At 42.9% G+C, this 21,846-nt stretch overlaps 2 protein-coding genes and 2 long non-coding RNA genes across 5 annotated transcripts in view; 3 read left to right on the forward strand and 1 right to left on the reverse strand.

Moving 5' to 3' along the window:
• The window catches only part of FADS1 (fatty acid desaturase 1), a 9,976-nt gene extending 9,312 nt beyond the window's left edge, over positions 1-664 (forward strand). The window contains exon 12 of the mRNA XM_071762564.1: positions 1-664. This exon is cut by the window's left edge and continues 911 nt beyond it. The gene's annotated coding sequence lies outside the window, so the exon portion shown is untranslated.
• A 433-nt stretch (positions 665-1,097) lies between these two features.
• LOC139804864 (uncharacterized) lies at positions 1,098-4,929 on the forward strand. Its single transcript, XR_011729579.1, has 2 exons — positions 1,098-1,535; positions 3,310-4,929. It is a non-coding gene; the product is annotated as an uncharacterized lncRNA (long non-coding RNA).
• Positions 4,930-7,004: 2,075 nt separating this feature from the next.
• LOC139804849 (acyl-CoA (8-3)-desaturase-like) lies at positions 7,005-21,121 on the forward strand. Its single transcript, XM_071762559.1, has 13 exons — positions 7,005-8,123; positions 9,944-10,163; positions 13,596-13,706; positions 14,071-14,268; positions 15,269-15,370; positions 15,550-15,678; positions 17,414-17,471; positions 17,911-17,987; positions 18,209-18,306; positions 18,639-18,735; positions 19,335-19,414; positions 19,610-19,735; positions 20,055-21,121. The coding sequence occupies exons 1-13, from the start codon at positions 8,074-8,076 to the stop codon at positions 20,104-20,106; spliced, it is 1,398 nt and encodes a 465-aa protein (XP_071618660.1). The 5' UTR covers positions 7,005-8,073; the 3' UTR covers positions 20,107-21,121.
• Positions 13,098-21,846, reverse strand: part of LOC139804865 (uncharacterized) — a 30,045-nt gene continuing 21,296 nt past the window's right edge. For both annotated transcript variants that reach the window (XR_011729581.1, XR_011729580.1), the window contains exon 6: positions 13,098-16,329. This is a non-coding gene — a long non-coding RNA (uncharacterized lncRNA). The remainder of the gene's footprint in view (positions 16,330-21,846) is intronic.

The raw sequence follows: 21,846 nt of genomic DNA on the forward strand, positions 1-21,846 counted from the left end.
AAGTCAGAGGAGATGGAAAAATGGCAGAGCCAAGGTCTGTGGTCACCTCAAGCTTCACTCTTTTTTTGAGTGTTTAATTAAGTGGAGAGGACTCAGGATTTCTGGACCATCAAGCAGGAGATGTTCCTGTCCAAGCTGCAGACAAGTTTAATGAAGGTATAAAAGCATTAAAAAGGGAGTCATCAACCAACACATTGCTGGTCATTCTCTGCTGGATGATGTGCCTTCAGAACACACCCCAGGAGGGGATGTAGAAGTTTTCTTGGGATGTGCATTTCCTGGTGTCAGTTACAACCCCAATATTACAGGTGCCAAACCAGGATGTAGCACTCATGAAGATGGCTCCATCACCCTGTCACCTCAGTGACTGCTGGCTTAAGTCTCCAGAAGGGATGGGTTGATTTTGAGGATTACATGGTGCTTTTTTTTTTTCTTGTGAGGGAATGGAAGAAGCTCATCTTCTCAGGCCAAAAGTGTTTTTAAACACAGGATAAAATTGTAATCTAAATAATAAAATAATCATTGATACCTGTTGATAAAAACCATAAAGGTAATGGCCCTTACTTACTCTTTTACCTTGGTTTTTTTTCCTGCTCCTTTTCTTTCCCTTTCATTATTAGAACTGCTGATGGAGGGAAGTCTGATAATAAAATTTCTTATCTTATTGATTATTGCTGTCATCAGAGTTAAATATGTGTGTGCACTGGAGTCTGCACTCTCTAAAACGTGGAACAGAGCCCTGTCCACAGCTGCAGGGACAGAATTCTCATAACCCTCAGCATTTGTATCTCAGAGGAAGGAAATGGGCTGGTGTGAGGTCCTCAGTAAAAACAATTTAACCAAGATGAACCCTTCTGAAATGAAACTGTACACCAGTTCTTCCTCCAGAAGGAGGAGGAAAGGGAAAAATGAACTGCCCCTGACTTCTGGAAGTTGTGTTACTTTGTATGTAGCATGGTAAGTGTGTTTTATGAAGTCAAGAGCTGCTCTGTGAGGACTTGAATTCAACAGAGAATCAGCTTGGAGTTCCCTCTGACCTTTGAGTGTTGACCATGAGCCTGATTATCTACCCAGGAGAGAGATTTATCATCAGATATTTATCCTCTCAGCTCCATCAGGACCTCCAGTCCCCCAGGGAGGATTTGGAGCTCTTTGTGAGTACAGAGAAAGCTGGACAAGTGGATTAGCTCCAACCAGGCCAGTGGGGATACACCTGGAACAACTCCACCTGCCCCAAATTTGCTGTTTAGTGGAATCCCTTTGGCTTCCCAGTGAAACCACAGAACCTGAACCTCGTGAAGTAGCCACAGGGTGGCAGTCAGGCACCAGGAGTGCAGGAGAACACCCCCAGCCTCACTGGGAGCTGAAGCAGCAATTTTTAAAGCTCCACTCTTGCTATTCTGCCATCCTCTTCACCTAAAGGAAGTAGCTATGAAATTAATGCACAGCTCAAAGCAACTTTTGGCTGGTATGAGACTGGAACTCCTAAAACTCCCTAAGCAGAGTTGATATCCTCATCTCACCCTCTGTAAGAGGTAAGAGAGTGTTAAAATAACCTTTGCCTCTAAGCAGGAGTAGCTTGTGGGGCCTTTTGCCTTTGGGTCTTAACTTTAGTTTAGCCTAAAGACTAGAAAGTGAAAGGTGTGATAAATATTAATTTCATTTTTTTTTATGCTTAACATTAAAATTAATTCTCTCTGAAGATCTCTCCAGTGGATCTGATAATGAGGTAGGAGACAATAATTAATCCTCTGCTTTCAGTAATTGTTCACATTTATTCTGTTGTTTGTTTGTGTGTTGTGTGCACATCTCCTGTACTTAGATGCTTTTCTTCTGCCACAGTTGTGGCAAGATAAGCCACAAAGTATTACTTGGTGTAAAGAGGGATTTGATGAATAGGAAAATTGTTTAAAAACCTCAGCACTGTAGCACAGCTTCTTTAGGGATAAAGACAGAGTGTTTACACCTAAGGTGAGACCTGTTTTAGTTTTCATCCTCATGGGATTTGGATGTTGGGGAAGGCTGTAGTCCTCAAGGATGTTCAAAGGAGAACAGATTTATCAAACATGAGGTCTTAAAAACTACACTTTGAGGTTTGGAAGGTTTTGGAGATTATCCATTCAAGTGAAATATTATTATACAAAGAGGTGGCTCCAGCCCAGAATAATTTTTTTTTTTTTTTTCCCAAATCAGGGAGGAACATATTTAATAATAGGGTAGCTGAGATCATAAAACTCGCTGGGTTATGTTAGAACAGTCAAGGGTGATGGGACAACTGGAAGAAGATGGTGCTGTGGTTTTCCCCTTCCAGACTTGTGCCCATTTTGATTTGTTAATGTAATGAATGAGCTTTATGAATGAGCTGTAATGAATGAGGATTTGCAGCCCTTGTCAAACCCATGCAAGTGTTTCCTTCTTTTATGTGAATTCCTGAAGAGATGAACTGTGCTGTTTATGGAATTTTCTCCATCTTTAGAAAAGGAGGAGAAAAGAAGATGATACAGGTCCATACAGGACAGATAATGGATGCAGCTGAGCTGCTCAGAAACAGGATGATTTGTTGGTTCCCAGGATAGGTTTTTTTATAAGGAGTATAAAAAAGTTTCCTAATAGGTCAGGTGTAGGAGACTAATGTATTAATGCAACACTGCTCATGGGTGGGGAAAGGAGCAGGATTACATTAACTGGAAGAGAGCTCATTGGCAGGAACCTGGTTTCTGTGTGATTTACATCTGCTACAGAGACTGGTATTGAGTGTTCAGACAAGGGAGAGGAATTTATACAAAGAAAGTTTTGAAACAGCAATAAAAACTAATCCACCAGTGGTGTCCAGGTGAAAAGCTGGTTCTGATGGTGTTCTTCAGGCAGAATAGTTGGGTCCTGTGAGCAGAAGCAGGAAAATCAGCTGAAAAGACATCTCAAAAAATAAAATACCATCTAAGAGTGCAGTTTTAGTCACTAAACATCAGGTTTATGTGTGCCTGACACCTCTAGTAGATGTTCTACAAAAAGCTCAATGTTGCCCAAGTAAAAGGAAAAAGGAATGAAGATGCTGCCAGTGAGCTCAGGTTATGTCTTGGTCATTTTGAGATTCTCCTTAGTTTATTCTCTTTTCTTCCCTTATTCAAGAGGAAGACCAGAAACATGGAATTTCCTTTGAAACTAGAAAGGTACAAATCTTTCTGTCTTGAGCAAATATCTCCAAGTTCCAGAGGAATAAATAAGAGGGAAATGGCTGCTGGAGTCTAATGCAGATTCTAGAGCAGACATTTTAAGTAGCTGGCTCATGTTACTGTCTGTGTCTTGTAGACATCTCCTAATTCTTGAAGAAAACTCTTCTTCTGAGAGAGCCTCAACGTTGCTTCAACAAAAACAGTCACCACCCATAACTGCTGCCAGGCAGAACATGTCAAGGCAGGGATGGCCCAGGAGAGATTCCTAAACTTTGTGTCATCAGATGCAAGACCAGAGGCAGAACATGTGGAAGTATTATTTATTTTCTGAAAATAAAAAAGAACTTGCAAAATTGCCCAAGTAGTAGCAGAGCAATAGGATTCACCAGGATTCTCTCGTGTCTTAATTTGTCCCAGATTTTTGTACTGGTGTCACTGGAGCTGTGGTGTTCTCCAGCCTGTTGGACCTGTCAATGAGGAACTTGCCCAAGAGACCATTTTGCTGTAGAATTAACCATCCTTTTAACCATACTGGGGGAGTTGACCACCTGGTGGATGCTTTAGACTCAGAGTTAAAATGGGATCTAGCAGGTTACCTTGATTAAAATGGATAGAAGTTGAACTTCTCATAAGATCAGCCATAAGAACCTAAAAAGCCATCCACCTACTCCATGCTTCCTCAGTTTTTTTAGGGTTTTGATGATGTTTTAGTTCCTGTAGGGATGAAGGGGTCTGTGCAGTCACGTTTAATGACCATGACATTGCCATCCTAGGACACCCCATGGGAAACAGGGATGAAGACAGTGGAAATAGGTCAACATTAGGCAGACCTTTCTACTGCAAATGCAAAGAATAGGGAAAAAGCCATGGAATTGCTAGTGGGAATTGCTAAAATGTCAAAGAACATTAAACTTTGCAGGAGAAAGGAAAGAAAATGCTTCTTCAACCTCAGAAATGAAAAATCTGGCTGATGTCCTTGTGGAGAGGGTGGGATGGAGTCAAAATGCCTGTGCTGCACTACTAGGAAAATACCCTGGAATATGTGCCTGAGGAAGGATGTGGCAGGAGGCAGCTGGTGAAGGCCACAGAATTGATTTATGGTCAAAGAGTGCAGCAGACAAGTTGTTGCAGGATCCCTCACATGTTGCAGGAGTTGGAAGATGGCCCAAGACCCAAAGGGAGGCCAGAAGGAAGGTGCTGTGTATGGAGGTTGTGGAACCACCGTGGGTGTTTTAATCCTTGCTTATGCCACATTGTTCCTACTGGGTGTTGCACAAGCCATGTGTGAAAAAATAAAACCCCTTTTTGGAGACCTTTTCTTCTGTGGATGCACAATTCCAGCTCACCAGAGCATTTGGAAGCGTGTCTGTCATCAGTGGGTGCTCTGCACTGAGCACAGAAATGCTGCAAAAATACTGACTGGGCTGATCAAAACCAAGCCCAGCTGGGGATTTCCCAAAGTGGGAAAATAAAAGGGATTTCTTAGAGGCATTGAACAATTTTAGCTCGAATCCTCTTGGTTCTTACTTCTTCTTTGGCAAAATATATCATGGTACCCGTGTGCTTGAGGAAGAGGCTTCTGAACAGCTGCTGAATTTAGGATTTATATCTTCAAATCAGCTGAATTTTGATTTTAAAAGGCCCCTGGGATTCTGACTTCTGTGAAATTGGAGGATTTATTTCATAGGAATTGCAGGTTAAACGAGAGACCCAAAATGTCAATATTAAGCAGAAGGAGCTGAGTATTGATCTTCTTTCAAAAGAATTTGGGTGTGTGTTCAGATTTTGTCTGAGGAGGTCTCATCAGAACTGCAGCTGCAAATGGTGTCAAGTTTCACAGCTTCATCCTGCAGCCTTGCAGCATCTGCTCTGCAAGGGGTTTAGTAATTTACCCAGAAGTCTAAAATATATATATATATATATATGATGTAGTTCAGTGTCTCAATGCAACTTGTTCCATGGGGAGGTTTAGATGAGAAGGTTCATAGTGCTTATTACAGAACTTAATTTTACACCTCATTATAATTAACATGGCATCTTGGTCTTTTATTGTGTACCCATAAAATGCAACCTAAAGCGAGGAGGAAAGGGTAAAAGGAAAATATTAACCAACCAAGTGGTAATATTTCACAGGAGTTGTTTTCTCATTTTGCACAAATCATCAAGATTGCTTTTACAGAGGGAAAAAACCCAAACTCCCATTTATTAACTTCCTGCTGATGTCTGAATTAAAGAACAAAACCAAATTCATCAAGACTTTGAATACCTGAGCAACCCAAGTCCCTCAGGGCAGCGAAGAGGAGAGAGTGTCCATTGCAAACTGGATTTTGTGGCCTACAAAACCCTTCTTAATTTCTCTTCCCATGCCTGAAAGTCCATGGAGATCCAGCTGAGGTACAGTGTGGTGCCTCACTAATTCAGAAGATCTATTAAAGACAGGAAAACCTGGTCCCTTTGTCCTCCTGACTGACCTGGTGTCTTTGAATCTTCTTAACAAGCAAGTAATTACTAGATTGTTTGTTTGCTTTTTTCTCCAAAAGATTTCTTCAACATTTTGCAGCCTGCAAAAGCTGTTCTCTCTTGAAAAGATGGAGGAGATGTTTTGGAGTGTATCCTTCTCCTGAATTACTGATTCCCAAATAAGTTTTGTGCAGGAGAGAAAACAATTACAGTGCTTTCAATTTCCTTGCTGTGTTTGGCAGGAGCCACATCACAGCCCCAGAGGAGAGAGCCTTGAATGAGGATCCAGGAAATCCATCGAGGAGCTGAGGCTCTGTCTGCAGACAGATGCCTGTGGTCACCTCCCTGCCAGAGCTCTGAGCATCCCCAAGCCCACCAGCAAGCCCAGGTGATCCAGCCTGGCTACAGGGCCACCAAGGCAGGGCAGGAGCCCCAGGGCTGCCCACATGGATAAGTGCAGCTGTAATTGGAGATGTTTCCCTCCAAGGTCACGCTTCCCAAACTCTCTGTACTGTTGCCATCTACCCCTGGAGACATGTACAACCCATAACTGTCTGTCTTGCACCCGAGTTCTCCTTCTGGGTGAGACTGTACAGGTTGTAAAGCAGTTGTTCTGCAGCAAGCCTTGCCCAGGAGCCTTGTTTGGTGGGGGTTCTCCCAGCATGTGGCTTCATGCAAAAGTTACTTCTTATGGAAAAGGTGGTTACCTAAAGCCACCATTGGGGCCATCATGGATGACAAAACTACTGAGGATTTCTCTGGAACACAAGATAATTTTTTTTTTAGAAACAAGATGCTTCAGTCTATCTTAGTCCTAGATTTTTTCTTCTGGACCACTCTGGGCTGTGCCAGTTTTATCTCCGGTAGATTAAGTGGAAAATTAGCAAAACAAATGCAAACATTTGTGTGAGACAGGCTCAAAAGGTCAGTGCCTTAACTACCAGCTCACCAGTCACCTCCTGGCTTTCTGGAAATCTGGGAAACTGTGTCAAGAACCCATGCAGGGGGACTCTTGGTCACAAAAGCAGAATCACTGTGCACATGTACAAGCTGCCAGACCCATCCACCATGGGATTTGGCAGTGTGTAGGTGGTTGTTGCAGAACACCCAGGATGGTGTAAATTCACCTTGACTGATTTCTCAATAGTTTCTCTGGATGAGCACGACCCAGGCTTTTACTGCCTAGCTGGGCTTTTCCATGGAAGTCTGAAATGTGGTTGATGACCTGGATAATATTGACAGCTTCTGCTTTCAAACTGGGAAAGGGCTTTGTTTGAGGCTTTTTATTGCAATATTGAGGGACATTGCAGGATGGGATGTGATGCTGAATAAATTCAGCCAGGAAATACCCTGCACACTGTTAATATGGAGGACAATTAGCTTAGGGTTCCTAAATTTCATTCTTCTAAGTAAAAACAGTGGTTTGGTGGATACTGGTACCCACAATGGGGGTTCCCAGTGAAACTCATGATTACTGGCATCCCATATTTGCCCACTCCAGGTTGATCCTGGCTCTGTGTTTTCCAGCTCCTTGTAGACCAGAATCTAACTTCATATTTTTATTAACTCCTTGTCAGGTTGCTTCTACATTTACAAGTCTGAATATAGGGCAGTGGGAAGGGGTTTGTTGGTTTTTTGCTTTTTTTTTTTTTGTCCTTTCAGGCAGCTATGGAGTAACTTGGAATTTTTTGGCATGAATATTGAAGAGAACACACATGCAGAAACGTGCAGGATCTCTTGCATATTCTATTGTCACCACCTCAAGTGCTGAGCATGATTTATGTAAGACTCTACACATACTCCATGCTGAAAGATGAGCATATCACGAGTGTGGACACTCTTCACTTTTATTTGGAGCAAGATAAAGAGTTACAAAATGCAATGTGACAGGAGAAATTATTCCTTCTGTTCTTCTGTCGCTGCCTTCTAAAGAATGCAAATTGTCACATTTCATTTTCCCTGGGGTGGGAACCCCAACCATTGCCACACGTCAGGAACTTTGAAATGGTTGTTTTGGGCTTGAGTGCTTTATTTGCAAGATGCTACATGATTTAAAGAATTAGAATTGCTTCATTTGCTGTTCTGTGTGAACCAGAAAGGCTGCCCACCCCGTGCAGGGCTGAGGGCAAGGCAGGTGTCTTTGCTCTGGGTGATTTTAGCTCAGCTGGGTTTGGGCAATTGTCATTTCATTGGGAAATACAAGGAAGGCAAAACCCAAGATGAGAGATTTGGGAAGGGTTTGCAGACTCTGTTTGCAGTCTGAGACTTGCACAGAGTGCATCAAGAAAAAAAGAATTGTCAGCTGAGAGGCTTCATCATCACTTCTAGCACAAATATTCCTTCAACTTCCATTCCGGAGTCCCATAAGGAGAAAATCTGTGAAATAAAGTTATTCTATAGAAATCAGATGGTGCCTTTCTCCTAATGCTGAGGCCTCTGCATGCTCAGGAGACAGCAAACACAGCCAGAATTTCACCTCATCCTGCTGAGGTACCTTGATCAAGTACATAGTTTGACTTTCTTGTCTTTCTGTCCTTCCTGTCTGCAACTTTGGCTGATTTTTTTTTTTTTCTCAGAACTGGGAGCTCCTCACAACCCGTTTTTCCTTTAACTGTAACACATGAATTGGCTATGGAAGCTGCTGGCACAAGAGATAGTTGAGACCCAGACCTTTGGAAGGTTTCAGGCAGGGACTGGGCATCATTGTGTACAATATTTGTGGTTAAAAAACGTAGTAAATTTACAAGTGCAAATAAAAAAGTTTGCAGTAAGGTGGAAAACTTGGAATTTAACTCAGTATTGCATTACAAAGGGAGAGGATGGAAACCCAATGAGGACAGAGTATACCCTACCTGCCTGTAGCTTGTACCCTCCTCAGGAGCACCCAGGGCTAGAACTTTTGGATTAAAAATAGTAAAATTAAAAGCTTAAGAGAATCCTAATCCTCAAGGAAGGCAATATTTTGTGTATGTGGGCTTAATTTTTTTTCTGGGTCACCTGCAAAACTGCTGTGGGGAAACATGGCTTTGCCTTCTCTTTGCTATTTATTACTGAGGACTTTTACCTCTTCACTGCATAGCAAAGCCCCTCTGAAAATTAGGGATGTTTAGACTTTGGCTCTACAAGATTAATATTTAAGTAAGGTCAGTTGTGTAAACAGTGCTGTTAAACAGAGTTCTAGGAGCTCCTGGTCTACAGCCAAACTTGGTGTTAACCATTACTGTCATTCTCAACCCCCAAATCTTTTAATGTCTGTTGTTGACTTAGGAATTGATCAGTTGAACAATGAGAGAGTTGAGTGACTGGAATGCACCCAGGAACCTGCAAACAGCTTTGTGCCAAAGCATGCAAGTTACCTTAACTGGGGATAAATGAGGTCTCCATGTGCTCTTTCATTACTCTCACCTGGTGGTATTTCCATCAGTGATGTTCTGAGTGAAGAAAGAGCCACAAAAACGTGCCAGGAAAAATTTCCAAGACCAGGGGCAACCTGAAGTCCTGAGGGAGTGACAGGATGGTTAAGAGGTGGCAGACCTTGGAGCAGCCTGCTGGATCCACAGCAGTGTGCAAGTTGGCTCCATGCCTTGAAAGCAGGAATGGCAGCTGAATGAGAGGTGTTAGCAAATGGATTTGATAACAGTTTTTGGCTCTCCAAGCTTTACATTTTAGAGCTGGATGTCATTGTGAAGCCCCACTGTAGGGTAAAGGCAGGGTTTCCTGATGCTTAATGGGTGATTAAAGGATTACAGGATGCTGAAAAAGCTTCAGTTTTCTAAGAAGATCACTGAATATTTCCTGCAGAAGAGCTGCCCACAGCCTCCCTCTGATTTTTCTTCTGGCTAATCCCCACATTGGCTCAGCAGCATGGGTGCAAGTGAACAGCTTCCCTTTTCCAGCTCCTAGTGCTCTAAGAAGGTCCTCACTTAATCGTCCTTTCTGTCATTTTGCCATCTTTATGAACTGAATAACATTTAATCTTCTTAAATCTTCCTGTTTATGTGCACTGGTAATCAGCAGAGCAGTCTCCACTGCTCGTGAGTAATCAGACCTTCCAGAGGCAGCTCAGGAAGGACAAGAAGGAACAAGGCTTTTTATTCCAGGGTGTGTCAAGGAGTCTGGTGTGAAGGTGGAGGAGGAGGGAGCTGTGGACGGGGGTGTGTGGGCAAGGGGAACCAACCAGCCCCAGGAGCACAGGGAGTGGCTTGGACTGGGGCTGTATAACGGGCAGACTGGGATGGTTCATTCCCTGCCTGGACACAGAGCTGCAAAGCTCAGAGCACTGAAGCTCTGACTTCACATCTATCCCCAAGGATGGCTCCCCAGACCGGCTCCACGGAAAAAGAGGCAGGACCTGGTTCAGCTTATCTCCAGCTCTTCACTTGGGATGAGATCAGGATCCAGAATGGCCGTGGCCAGGGTCAGGAGCAGTGGCTGGTGATTGACAGGAAAGTTTACGATGTCACCAAGTTCTCCAAACGCCACCCAGGAGGCAGCAGGGTTATGAAGCACTATGCTGGGCAGGATGCTACGGTAAGATCTGGGAGAGGAGGGGAGGGAGGGAGGTGGTGACATTGCCAGGGCAGGATGGCACCTGGTGGGACACCAGGGGAGAAGGTTTGTGGTAGGTGGCACTGCCTCTGATCAGATGATGGGGGGTAAAAATGGTAAAAATGTCCTTCTGGGTGCCACCCAAGTCAGAGTCACCTGCTGCACAACTTGTAAAGCTCTCTTCAGGCTCATCCCACCTTGCAATATCCCATATTATATATATCCAATATCTCATCCTTCAGCATGACCAGGAAGGTTGTCCTGCTGGGGCCTGGAAAATGTGTCTGGGGAAAGGGAAGAGGTAGGAAGGAGAATGCTCAGTGCATGTGTTAACTTGAAAGGCTGCACTTTCAGCTGAACGTGGATGGGATTGGTGATAAGCAGATGATAATCCAAGATAGAGCAAGGGCAGAGAGATAGGAAAGATACAGAGGGGGTAATATCCAAACATAAAGTAATTCTGGGGGCAGTGAAGCCAGAGGAGAGGGAACTTGTGAAAGTGACACTGTTCTGTATAGGTAAGAGGAGAAGACAGTCTTGGGCAAAAAGCCTGCTTCAAAGGAGGAGGGAAAAGAAATTGAAAAAACAGATAAAATTCCTGAGAAAGCAGCAGAATTATAATTGGCTGCAGAAAAAGAGGGAAAATTCTACAAATAACATGATCTGAAAATAGATTTTCCAGACATTCCTGCAAAATCCTTTCGATTTAGAGGACTTCTCTAAGTGAGAGTGTTGCTTGTTGACAGAAACAATAATTCTACACAGATCTCACAGACTGTTTGCTGAAAGTAGATCCTGTATTTCTGAATGGTCAGACAAGTGCATTGGAACCATGGCCAGGATCAGGGCATAAACTTCTGATCCAGATTTATTTCTTGTCCCAAGATTTGACATCAAGGAACTCGCTCAGCCTGTCAAATTCCTCAGGTTTTCCTGTGTAAAATGGGATAAAATGGGATAACATTCCCTAACTCACAACCCAACATGGACCAGGTCAGTTATTTCCCACCTTTCATTCCATCTTGGACCCGTTTGAAACCAGCACAACCTTTTCAGGTGATGTTTTGTGCCCTGCTGTAATAAAATTACTGCAGACATAAAAACATTGAGGTTTCTCCTCAGAAAAACATCAGACCAGCAACCCCAAGGCAGCCCAGAGCCATTTTCTGCAGTTTCTATTGCTGGAATTAAACAAAAAAATTGTCAAGGAATACAGAATGCATGGAATGATTTTCCCCAAGCTATCTCCTCCCAGCTCCTACAGTTCCTGCAAGGACTTGGATTTGGTTTTAACCATGGTGAATTTGTCTGGTATGAAGGAACTTAAAGAATTATCTTTGATCTTACCTTTTATTTGTTATTACAATGATATCACAGCCTGCTTTACCTCGTTAAGACTCATTATTACTTTTGTCCATTTTAAACCTCCTTCCTAGTCATTTCATTCTTGTGTTATGAAAACAGTGAATAAATTTTCTTTTTCTCAGTGCTACTTAGGTTTGTTGTTTTTTTTTTTAACCCTTTCACTTGTTTTTTTTTACCTCTTTCCCAAGGCAGTTGTCTAGTACAAAAATGATTCCAGGACTTTGTTCACTTCCTTTTTTTTTTTTTTTTTTTTTTTGCTACCTATAGTTAAGCCACATCCCTTTGAAGACAGAAGGACCAGAGCTACATGCAGTGGTGAAGCTTGTGGTGACACTGTGGATTTATGTCACATCATCAGGACCTTATTTCTTGCTCTTGATTTTTATTCTCTGAAGCTGTATCATTCTTTTTGCTTTTAAAATGCTGATGCATTCTGAGAAATACACATTTCTACAGAAAAGCAGGACTGGAAGGTTTCTGAAAATATTATCTAATAGATGACTTTTCCTCAAGCCATCTTCCAGGATTTTTTTTTTTTCCAAGGACTACTCTAGAGCTTATAATTATATATATGGTGAGAATTAACCTTCCTCTAGTGCTCATAATTACATATATGGTGAAATTAGGTACTTCTGTGGGGATTACTTTGTAAATATAGACAATACACATTGCAGAACATGACACTGATGTCAAATGTTGGAGATGAGGTGTGTTGCAGATTAAAGTCCTTGAAGTTAATCTCTCCTGTAAGGTAATAATCAGGGCCTAGAGAGAAGGGAGGAGAAAGGGCAGGTTGCAGGACTGCAAGGTTTGCAGTTCTGTGATAAAAATCTATGAGAGTGATATTGGGGATAGGATATTCTGCTTAAAAGGATTCTGGCTCCTGTTTCCAAGCTGGAGTATGGATACTTCCAGCTTGACACAGTTCCTGGCAAAAGGGAACTGCATAAAAATATGTAAAAAACTATAGGATGAGGGGCAGGGAATCATAATGGAAAGATTTCCCTATTCTGCTGTGTTTGGAGAGTTACTCATTTGTCCCTGTGACAAAAGGCCACTAGATAACAATAGAAAAGTCATCAATCCCAAAAGCCACCTTGCTCTGGCTTCTTTTAGACTTAAAGGACTCAGAGTGTCCCTAAAGAGACTCCAGAGGAATGCCAGACTGGACAAGGGAATCCTCTGTCCTCTCCCAGGGACTTTCTTCTGCCCATGTGGTCAGAATTTTTTTTGTGTCATGATCACCCACCTTGGTTTTCAGAGCTCAGATCACCAAGTACCTGGATTCTCAGACCCTTGATAATGTTGGAAGTTTTGGAAGACAAAAAGAGTGTGGTCAACCTTTTAACCTTCCTGCTGGAAAATCCCCCAAAGCCATGAGCTAAAGAAGAGCTCTGGTGTGTCTGGATTTTCACCCTTTGTTCCACAGATGATATTTGATTTGGAAACTCTTATTTCCACTGGTTCTTGGGCAGACCTGTTTATGGCACTAGTGTCACCCCACCCCCCCTAAACATCAGCCTGAAAACTTAGAGGGGACTGTAAGAGATGCCCAGTGGTGGCCAGCTGAGTGTGGACCTTCAGCACACCCCCTGTGGCTTTAGTGTGGTGAAGAGAGGATTTAAAAAAACATCATCCTGAGCCTGGTAAAGGTGCCCAGTGAAGGCACTGAGGTGTTTTCCTGCTCCTGGGTTCCATCCATAGGGCAGGGCTGCTGGCTGAAGCCTCCTGGGGAAGGACTGTGCTGAAACAAGCAGATGAAAGAGTGTGTTTCCCTCTGCAAAGAGTTTTTCATCAAACACTTTCGTGCTCATTACCAGCCTCGCCCAGGTACCTTTGTGAAATCTGGTTTCTTGAAACTTGTCCAACTTCCTTGGGCCAAGCTCCAGCTGATGGCACAGAACTACAGGAGCAAGCAGAGGGACAAAAAGGAAAACTGGATTACTTGTTATATCCAAAGGCCTGGGAAAAGCAGAGGCTCAGCACCCAGTCATTTTGTTGCTTTCCTTTTCTTATCCCCATTCTCTTCTTTTTTTGTGTCTTTCTCAGGATGCTGTTGTAGCATTTCACAATGACAAGTCACTGGTGAAAAAATACTTGAAATCGCTGCTGATTGGGGAGCTGGCACCAGATCAACCCAGCTTTGAGTCCAATAAAAAAGTGAGTGGCCTAGAATCCAGCAGTGGGAACGGCTTGGGGTTTGGCTTGGGTGGAGAAGGAAAATCAGAGAGCTGGAAAAAAAATAATGTCTGAAGCAGCTTTGCCTGAAACTGTGCCATGGGGTGGGTGGTGGGGCAAGAGGATGGAAACGTGCACTGTCCCAGGGTCACTAAATCCGCACCTGGAGGTGAGGAATGAGCCTCAGAGCCCCAGGTTTTGCTCAAAGCAAAACCTGTTGATCTCAGGCTCATCTTTGCACAGAGACCCCACTGCTGGAACATCTCTGACTTCCAGGGCTGCTTTGGTCTTCCAGTGACTGCTGTGATGTATTCAAAGTAAACATTAACACTCATTTTACCCACAGAAATCCCTTCTGGAGGATTTTCGTGAACTGCGCTGCACTATTGAGAAGATGGGACTTCTGAGGCCAAATTCCATCTTTTTCTTCCTGATTTTCCTTCACCTCCTGGTACTGGATGCTGCCTCCTGGCTGGTGGTCTGGTACTTTGGAATATCCTTCGTGCCTTTTGTGGTTGGCATGGCATTCTTCACCACTGCTCAGGTAAAGTGCTGGCAGCTGTTTGGCACTGGAGATGTCTTTGGTTCTTTTGGTTCAGAGATTAATGCAGTGCTCACATCCTGCCCATGCTTTGTTGCCTCTTAGATCCCAGTGTCTGGCTGAAGGCAACGAGCACATTCTGTGTCAGAATTTGTGTTGCCTCCAGCAAATCTTTGTTTGCTGACAAGGGTTGGTGGGATGTTGTGGACCTGGCACTCCCACAAGATCTGGGATGAGCTGGTTTAATCACTTAGGCCAGCAAAAGAAGGAATATTTCATTCTCAGCTCCACTTCTAGCTCCACGCTCCTTCTGGTTCTCATGTTTGTTGGGTCCTTTACAATCCAATTGCAGTCACTAGCCCTGAGTAGGCTTCTGCTGGTTTGGTAAAATGAATTATAGAAGGTCACGATGCATCTCAGGACTGATTTACAGCAGGAGGGAACAGGACTTTGTGGCCCTTAGGTGGGGGAAACTGAAGGGTGAGGGGAGGAAGGAAGCACAATTCTCTTAGCAGCACTAAAACTGTGCTCATACATCCATGGAAGAAGTGCAAAGGAACTATTTTTTTTTTTTTTTTTTTTTTTTTTTCAAATCATCTGTCCTATTTCCCTAATATCTACTACTCCTCAGAGAGCATTCTTGTATTTCCATGAGAACATGACATGCAATGAAGCTGTGGATTTGGCTATTTTTAGACCTTCTAGTTGGTTCCTTGGAAATTCAGGTATTTGCAGTGGGAGCCAAAGGCTTCTGTGCAGTCCCATGGATTGTAATGATGCTTTGCTGCTTTCCCTTGAGCTGCTGCAACAAAATCAGGATTTAGGAACTGTCATGGACAGCAGCCTGCAAGGAAATTCTCAGTACTGAGCACACAGGAGAGGAGGTTTCTTCTCCAAACCTTCTGGAAGATGCACTCATGCTGTGAAGTTACTGAAATTCCCACTGCAAATAAATCCAAGACTGCTATGATTCTGTTCCCTGAGTGATCCTTTTGTCTTCCAGATCCAGATGGGCTGGTTCCAACATGATCTGGGGCACTGCTCTGTCTTAAGGAAGCCTAAATGGAATCGAATTCTGCAGATAGTTGTGATAAATGTTCTGAAGGTAATTGCCTCATGGTGGGAATGTTCTCTGGGGCTAATCTGGCCTAAGCAACAAATGGGAGTGTCCCTGTGTTCAGGAACTGCAGCTGTCAATCATGGGTGGATAAAAAGTGTTGTAATTGTTGATATTGTTTCAGTTTGACCCCTCCACACACACACTGTGTCTCACTTTTCCTGCAGGGGTTGTCATACAGCTGGTGGAATCACCTGCACAACCAGCACCACGCCAAACCCAACTGCTTCCGTAAAGACCCCGACCTCAACATGCACCCTCTGCTCTTCAGCCTGGGCAAGACCCTCTCAAAGGAGGTGAGCACAGGGCTGGCTGCAGCAGGGAAGATTTTACAGACAGAAAACTATAGGGTGAGATACACTCATAACCCAGATTGCAGCTGCCTCCATAAACTCATGGGAATTTCCAAAGTGTTCCGAGGTCTGGGAGTCTCAGGAGTGTTTGTTATGATGCTGAGGCACCAGCTGCTGAGAAGCAAAGTCTTAAAATCAGCCCTTAAGTTCCCTGTGTTGCTCGAAGAGCTGGGTAAGCACCTTGGAGGCAGTCCAAAGGGTGAGTCAGTCCACTTGCATAAGTGTGAGATGTTCTTGGTGATAGGGATGGGGATGCAGATTGTGAGTCAGATCTTCTCCCTGGGCCCTTTTGGCTCTGGAAGCTGTTTGACACCTAAATCCCTCAGGAACAGCACAGCTGTTAGCATGTTATTTCTTAATCACAAATGTTATGGCTTTCTTAAAAATAAAACCCATTAACAGGCCCTCCCTGCAGCCTCCTGATTTCTGGTATCAGCAGAAGCAAGGTCCTTTTTGCCTTTGCTTTCCCTGGCAATTCTGTTCCCTCATGGGGTGATTCTGCTCCCTCACTCCCCTTTAGCTGGGGATGAGCAGAGAAATTGCAGCTTTCCAAGGCATGCATCAAATTCCAGCTCTGCTGTCTCCCAAAAATTCCTGTAAGGAGAATTTAGGTGAAATGATTACTCATAGAAAACTGCAACTGGGAAGGGTTTCTTTTTCCCCATGGTCTCCTGAAAGATCTCTCGTGGCCCTGTATGAGCTGGTTCTGCTGGGTAGGGTTTGGTGGAGGTGAAAATTTAGGAAAAATGTTCTCATGTCTTCCTGCTTGTTAACAGGAAATAGTCAGGGACCCTATGGCTGAGCAAAAATGGATTTCAGGGGTTTCATTGAGTCCAGTTCATTTGTTCTCTTTCAGTTTTGATCTAGTGAAGACATCTTGGGGGTATTCAGGTTGTTTTATTCTCAATAATTGGGGAGTAGTTTGGTTTACCTTATTTTGTCCTTTCCAAGAAAAGATGCTAAAAACCCTTTTGTGCAAATAGTGAAAAATCACACCATGAAGAAATAAATTTGCCTGATATTTTTGCAAATATTTCATGTGGTGTTTCATGTACTTTAGGGCAAAATACTCAACAAAACAAAAAGGCATTTACTGCTTTGATCTTGCCTTCATTTTTGGGTGGCATCCAAATGCTGGTGCCATTTCTGGCCACTTTCTCCTCTATTACTCAAAAATTTGGGCTTTCTGCATCCTGTCTCATCTGACACAGAAATTCAGATGTAGCTTTCAGAGCATTTGTCACCCATCAAGTTTCTTGCCTTAATTTCATGTTAATATCTTGTTCCTCCCTGAGCACCAATGGTCTCAGCACACTGGGGTGAATACATGGTATTGGTTAGCTTGGACTTCCCTTACCATTCCTGGAAACTTCTATAAAATTCAAATTACCTGGAATAATTTTTGTGATTTTTGAGCATTTTTGTATCCTGCCAAGCTTTTCTCCTAAAAGAATTGTCTGTTCTGACATGAGCACAAGGCTGATATCTGGATCCAGAGGCTGAAATAAAATCTCTCCATTGCTCTGGAACTATAGGACCTGATTTTTTAAGAGGAGAGGTTGAATTAGAGAGATGAAGAGGTAGTTCTTGGTGTGTTCATTAACCAGGAATAAGAAACACCTTCCAAAGGGTCTCAGGTCTCCAACCAGGCCCATGACAATGTTGTTTTATTTTTCAGCTTGGAAAAAAGAAGAAGAAGTTCATGCCTTACAATTATCAGCACAAGTATTTCATCTGTGAGTATCCAGCTTCCTTGCAGCACCCTGGAAACTTCAACTAAAACCCACATCTGGATCTCCTCCTCAAAATAAAGGTTTTCAAGCTACTCCTGTTGAAGCCATGCTTTCAGGAAGTTCCCTTCATGTTAAAGAAGGTCCCTGTGAGGAAAAATTGTCCCTTATGTCTCTGTTGGGGCTGTGTCACGTTAGGTACTGGATAAGGGTGGGCCAAGAAAGGTGTGGGAAAGAAATGAAAAAGTGGTGAGGTGAAAAGAGGAAAAGATGATGTAGACACATGAGTAGTTACTGAAAATGGAAGGCTGAAATTTTTGTATTCCACTGCCAAGAAGTATTTTTTAGGGACACTGCTCCCCCCTCCTCAATATTAAATCTCTATGTTATATATGTACATGTATTAAAACTATAAATGTCTCCCTGTTTTCCTTTTCCCCTTCAGTTTTGGCCCCACTTGCACTTGTGCCCTTCTTCCAGCTGTCTATATTCTACTTTACAATCAAGAGGAAGAAGTGGTTGGTAAGCACAGCTTGCAGTGTCTAGAAAACTTTCATGAAGTGTCACCACTCTGTGGCTCTACAAAGCTTCACCTCGTGGGGTGTAAGGTCAAAAAATATTTTTCATGCAAAGAAGAAAGGAGGGAGTGGGGGGAGTTCCTCCAGAATGCTTTATTTTCATCTTTTTTTGTTGTTGTTTTGGTTTTTTTAAATTTTATTTTGTTTGGTTGGGTTTTTTCCCAGGACCTGTTGCTGTTTGTGTCTTTCAACATCCGAGTCTGCCTCATGTATATTCCTTTAATGGGATTCAACAATTTCATGGTGTACTACTGGGTATCCAGGTAACTTACATGAGTAATATTTTTGAATTATACTGAAGATTCAGTGGAAATAAATGAAAAGTGGTCTTGGTTGCTACAGTTTACTCAGAAATAGTCAACCGAGATGCAATGGTACAGCTTGGGGTGGTGGTTGCTCAGGGACATCTGCAGCTACAAATTGAGTGGTTCTGACAAGAGATTCCAAAAGTTAGGAGGCAAAGGGATGGAATATAAAATGCTGAACTACATAAAAGTGCTTTTTCAATTGAGATTAGACTTAATTAAAAATGTTTTAATGCCAAATTTGGATGGGATTAGAGGTATGATACATGTTCCTGTGCTTATCTACCCAGGTACCTAGAGAGCACCTGGTTTATTTGGGTGTCACAGATGAATCACATTCCAATGGACATTGATTATGATAAGAACAAGGACTGGGTGTCTACTCAGGTGAGAACCTCCTTTCTTCTGGGCTGCAGTTCTGATTTACAGCACAAAGTGTTGTTCTTGTCCTAACTTTACTGCCATGTAAATGAGGTTTGTCCTTGCCATTCAGTAAACAGCATTTGGGTAGCAGTCAGGATATTTAAAACTTTGGTTGGAAGACGAGACATCTAGATTTAAAAAAAAAAATAAAATCTTGCTGCAAATCTCAAAGCAGAGGTGTTTAAATTTGGTGAGATGAAGCCAGTGTACAACCATACTTGTATTGGTTGGAGGAAGCCAGGAGAATATTTTCTTCTTTCTTTATTGGGATCTTTTCTTTCCACCCAAGTAAAAGATGGGAGGGGAACCTCTCAAAAGAAGCACAGATGGGGCTGTGTGCAGGCCAGTGAAGAATTTGTACTTTCTGAATATAGACCTGGCTAAATTAACCTATATTCCCCAAACCTATTTCATACTAGACTTCATTTAATGTAATCCCTGGCACTTAATTTACCTTTAATGTTAGATAAAGGTGGGTAATGGTTGCTGGGGTTCTATTATCAGATTGCAGAAAAGGATCAAAGCTAAATCCTGTGTTTCTTGGTTTTTTTTTTTCCTCCCAGCTCCATGCAACTTGCAATGTGAACCAATCTTTTTTCAATGACTGGTTCACTGGGCACTTGAACTTCCAAATTGAGCACCAGTGAGTATGATTTCTGGGGAGAAGAGTGGGAATAATATGGGGCACTTCAAGGTGGGAAAAGCCACGGAGTCTCACATGAAACCATCTCAGGAGACCTTTTGCTCTCTTTCTGGGGGCAAGGAAATATTTTGAAGAGAGGGAACAAAGAGTGGTGAAAGCAAAGTCTTAGAATAATTCTCTCATTCAATTCTCCAGCCTCTTCCCCACAATGCCCCGACACAACTACTGGAAAGCAGCTCCCCTGGTGAAAGCTCTCTGTGTTAAGCATGGTGTGGAGTATAAAACCAAGACTTTACTGGAAGCCTTTGTAGATATCTTGAAGTAAGTATCAATCACCAAGATGGTTTTGCACTGGAATTGCATGCAAGGGAGGGGACTTAAGCAACCATTTCAGATCCAGATCCATGGAGAGATCAAACCTAGAGTTTATTTTTCTAAAGGCATTTTAATTTTCAAAACTTTTCAAAGCTTTTAAGATTTTTTTTTCTCTATCTCAAGCCCTCTCAACTCATTCCCTGTAGTCAGACTTTGCTATGAGATATCAGTGCAGTTCCTAATGCATTTTTTCCCACCTAAACTCCATGAAGTTGAATATTTTCTCCCTATAAGTGGTTTTTTTTTTTACTTTTTATTCCTGCAGTTCACTGAAGGACTCTGGGGAGCACTGGCTTGAAGCATATCTGCATGGATAGAGACTGGCAGGTCTCAAAGGGAACCTCTTCACCAGATGACTGCTGCAAAGAGTCAGCACAGACCATCAGTGTGTGTGTTTGTCTTCTGGCATAGAAACTTGGGAGCTGGGCAAAGCTGGGTGGGAAAGTGGCTTAGAGATTTGTATTTTATTCTTGGTCCCAGCCATGAACCTCTATTTTTCCTGCTCTCAATCTCAGACTTTGGAGCCATGGTGAAGTGGGTCTTTAAACTGGGGAGAAGTAGCTCTTGAATCAGCTTGGTCACTTTCATTGGAGGCACCAGATTATTGCTTATGGAGAAAGTTTGAAGGGCATCCTTCATGGAATTCTAGAATGGTTTGGGTTGGGAGGGACTTTTGAGGCTCATCTCATCCAAACCTCCACCATGGGAAGGGACATCTCTCACTAGATCTTGGTAGCTCCAAGCCCCAGCCAACCTGGTCCTCAACACTCCCAGGGAAGGGGCATCCATGACTTCTCTGGGCAACCTGGAGGGTCTCACCACCCTCCCAGCAAATAATTTCTTCCTTATATCTAATCTAAATCTTTCCTCTTTCAGTTTTAAACTGTTGCCCCATGTCCTGTCACTACAAGCCCTGGTAAGAAGCCTCTCTCCATCTTTTTTTACAAGCCCTCTTTCAGTACTGAGAAGCTGCAGTAAGGTCTGCTTAGGGTTTTTTGGCTCAGTGGATCACTGAAAATGGGGTAGGAAAAAGCAAACTGCAGGAAGTCAGGAGACGTTAGGGCAAGGAGAATCTTTAAGGGATATTCTAGAATAGGTAAAATAAGTCTGCAACAGTCAGGCTGGCCTGGGGCATGTCCCCATGGCTCCTCATCCTGTGTACACTTCTTACTCTGACTACGTGGGTGTTGTAACTGGAGCTGTTCATGGATTGTGTAGGAGGCAGAGAGCTGGATGCTGCATTTTACACCTGTAATAACTGGTTTGAATACAACCCAAAGAGTCTGTATAGCATGTACTATTTATATGCATAAATACATGTATATATTTTAATGGAGTGGTGTCTGTGCTGTCTAATTAGCTTGCTGGTGTAGACCATGAAGAAGACTGAGAAGCCCAGGCAATGAGGAGTAGGTCCAGTTTGCAATGGAATTCAGAGTACTTCTGTTTTTATGGAGTTTTATATGTGTTAATTTTTATCTAAATGCTTAATTCCTGGTAATTTCAAGGGCCCATGGGCATCTACACTGGTTATGAGGCAACGAAGTACATTTGTGGCTCTGTTCCTATATCCCAAAAATGGAGATGTTGGCCTCTCTGGGCTTTGCAAATATTTCCCATTCCTTTCCTGGAACTCTCTTGCCAGTTCTGTACCTGGAACTTTGCTGTTTGGACCCAAGAAGGACCAACCCCTTCTCTGCTTATGCTCAAGGACAGTTTCTGCTAGTGGAAAGTATAATGTAGGGGGACAGAAGGTCTCCAAGAACCCCTGGATTTGAGGGAGGCAACAAAATGAAGAAGTTAGGAGTGGACCTGTAGTAGAATATCTTCACTGAAAGTGGTTTGAACCTTATGGGAAAGGTATAATGTAAACAAGGAGTAATGAACACTGACTAACAGGTGAAAGAAATGCAGGATGTGTGAATGAAAAGCTAGAATACAGGAAAAAAAAGAGAATATTATAATGGCAAAAGAGGTCCTCTTTGTGAATTTTAGTTTGCAAGTCACTTGCTCTTTTTTATTTATTATTTCTTCTGTGTACGTGCAAGTCCTACTGT

This window comes from Heliangelus exortis, chromosome 18 (genome assembly GCF_036169615.1).
Source record: "Heliangelus exortis chromosome 18, bHelExo1.hap1, whole genome shotgun sequence".
Lineage (NCBI taxonomy): Eukaryota > Metazoa > Chordata > Aves > Apodiformes > Trochilidae > Heliangelus > Heliangelus exortis.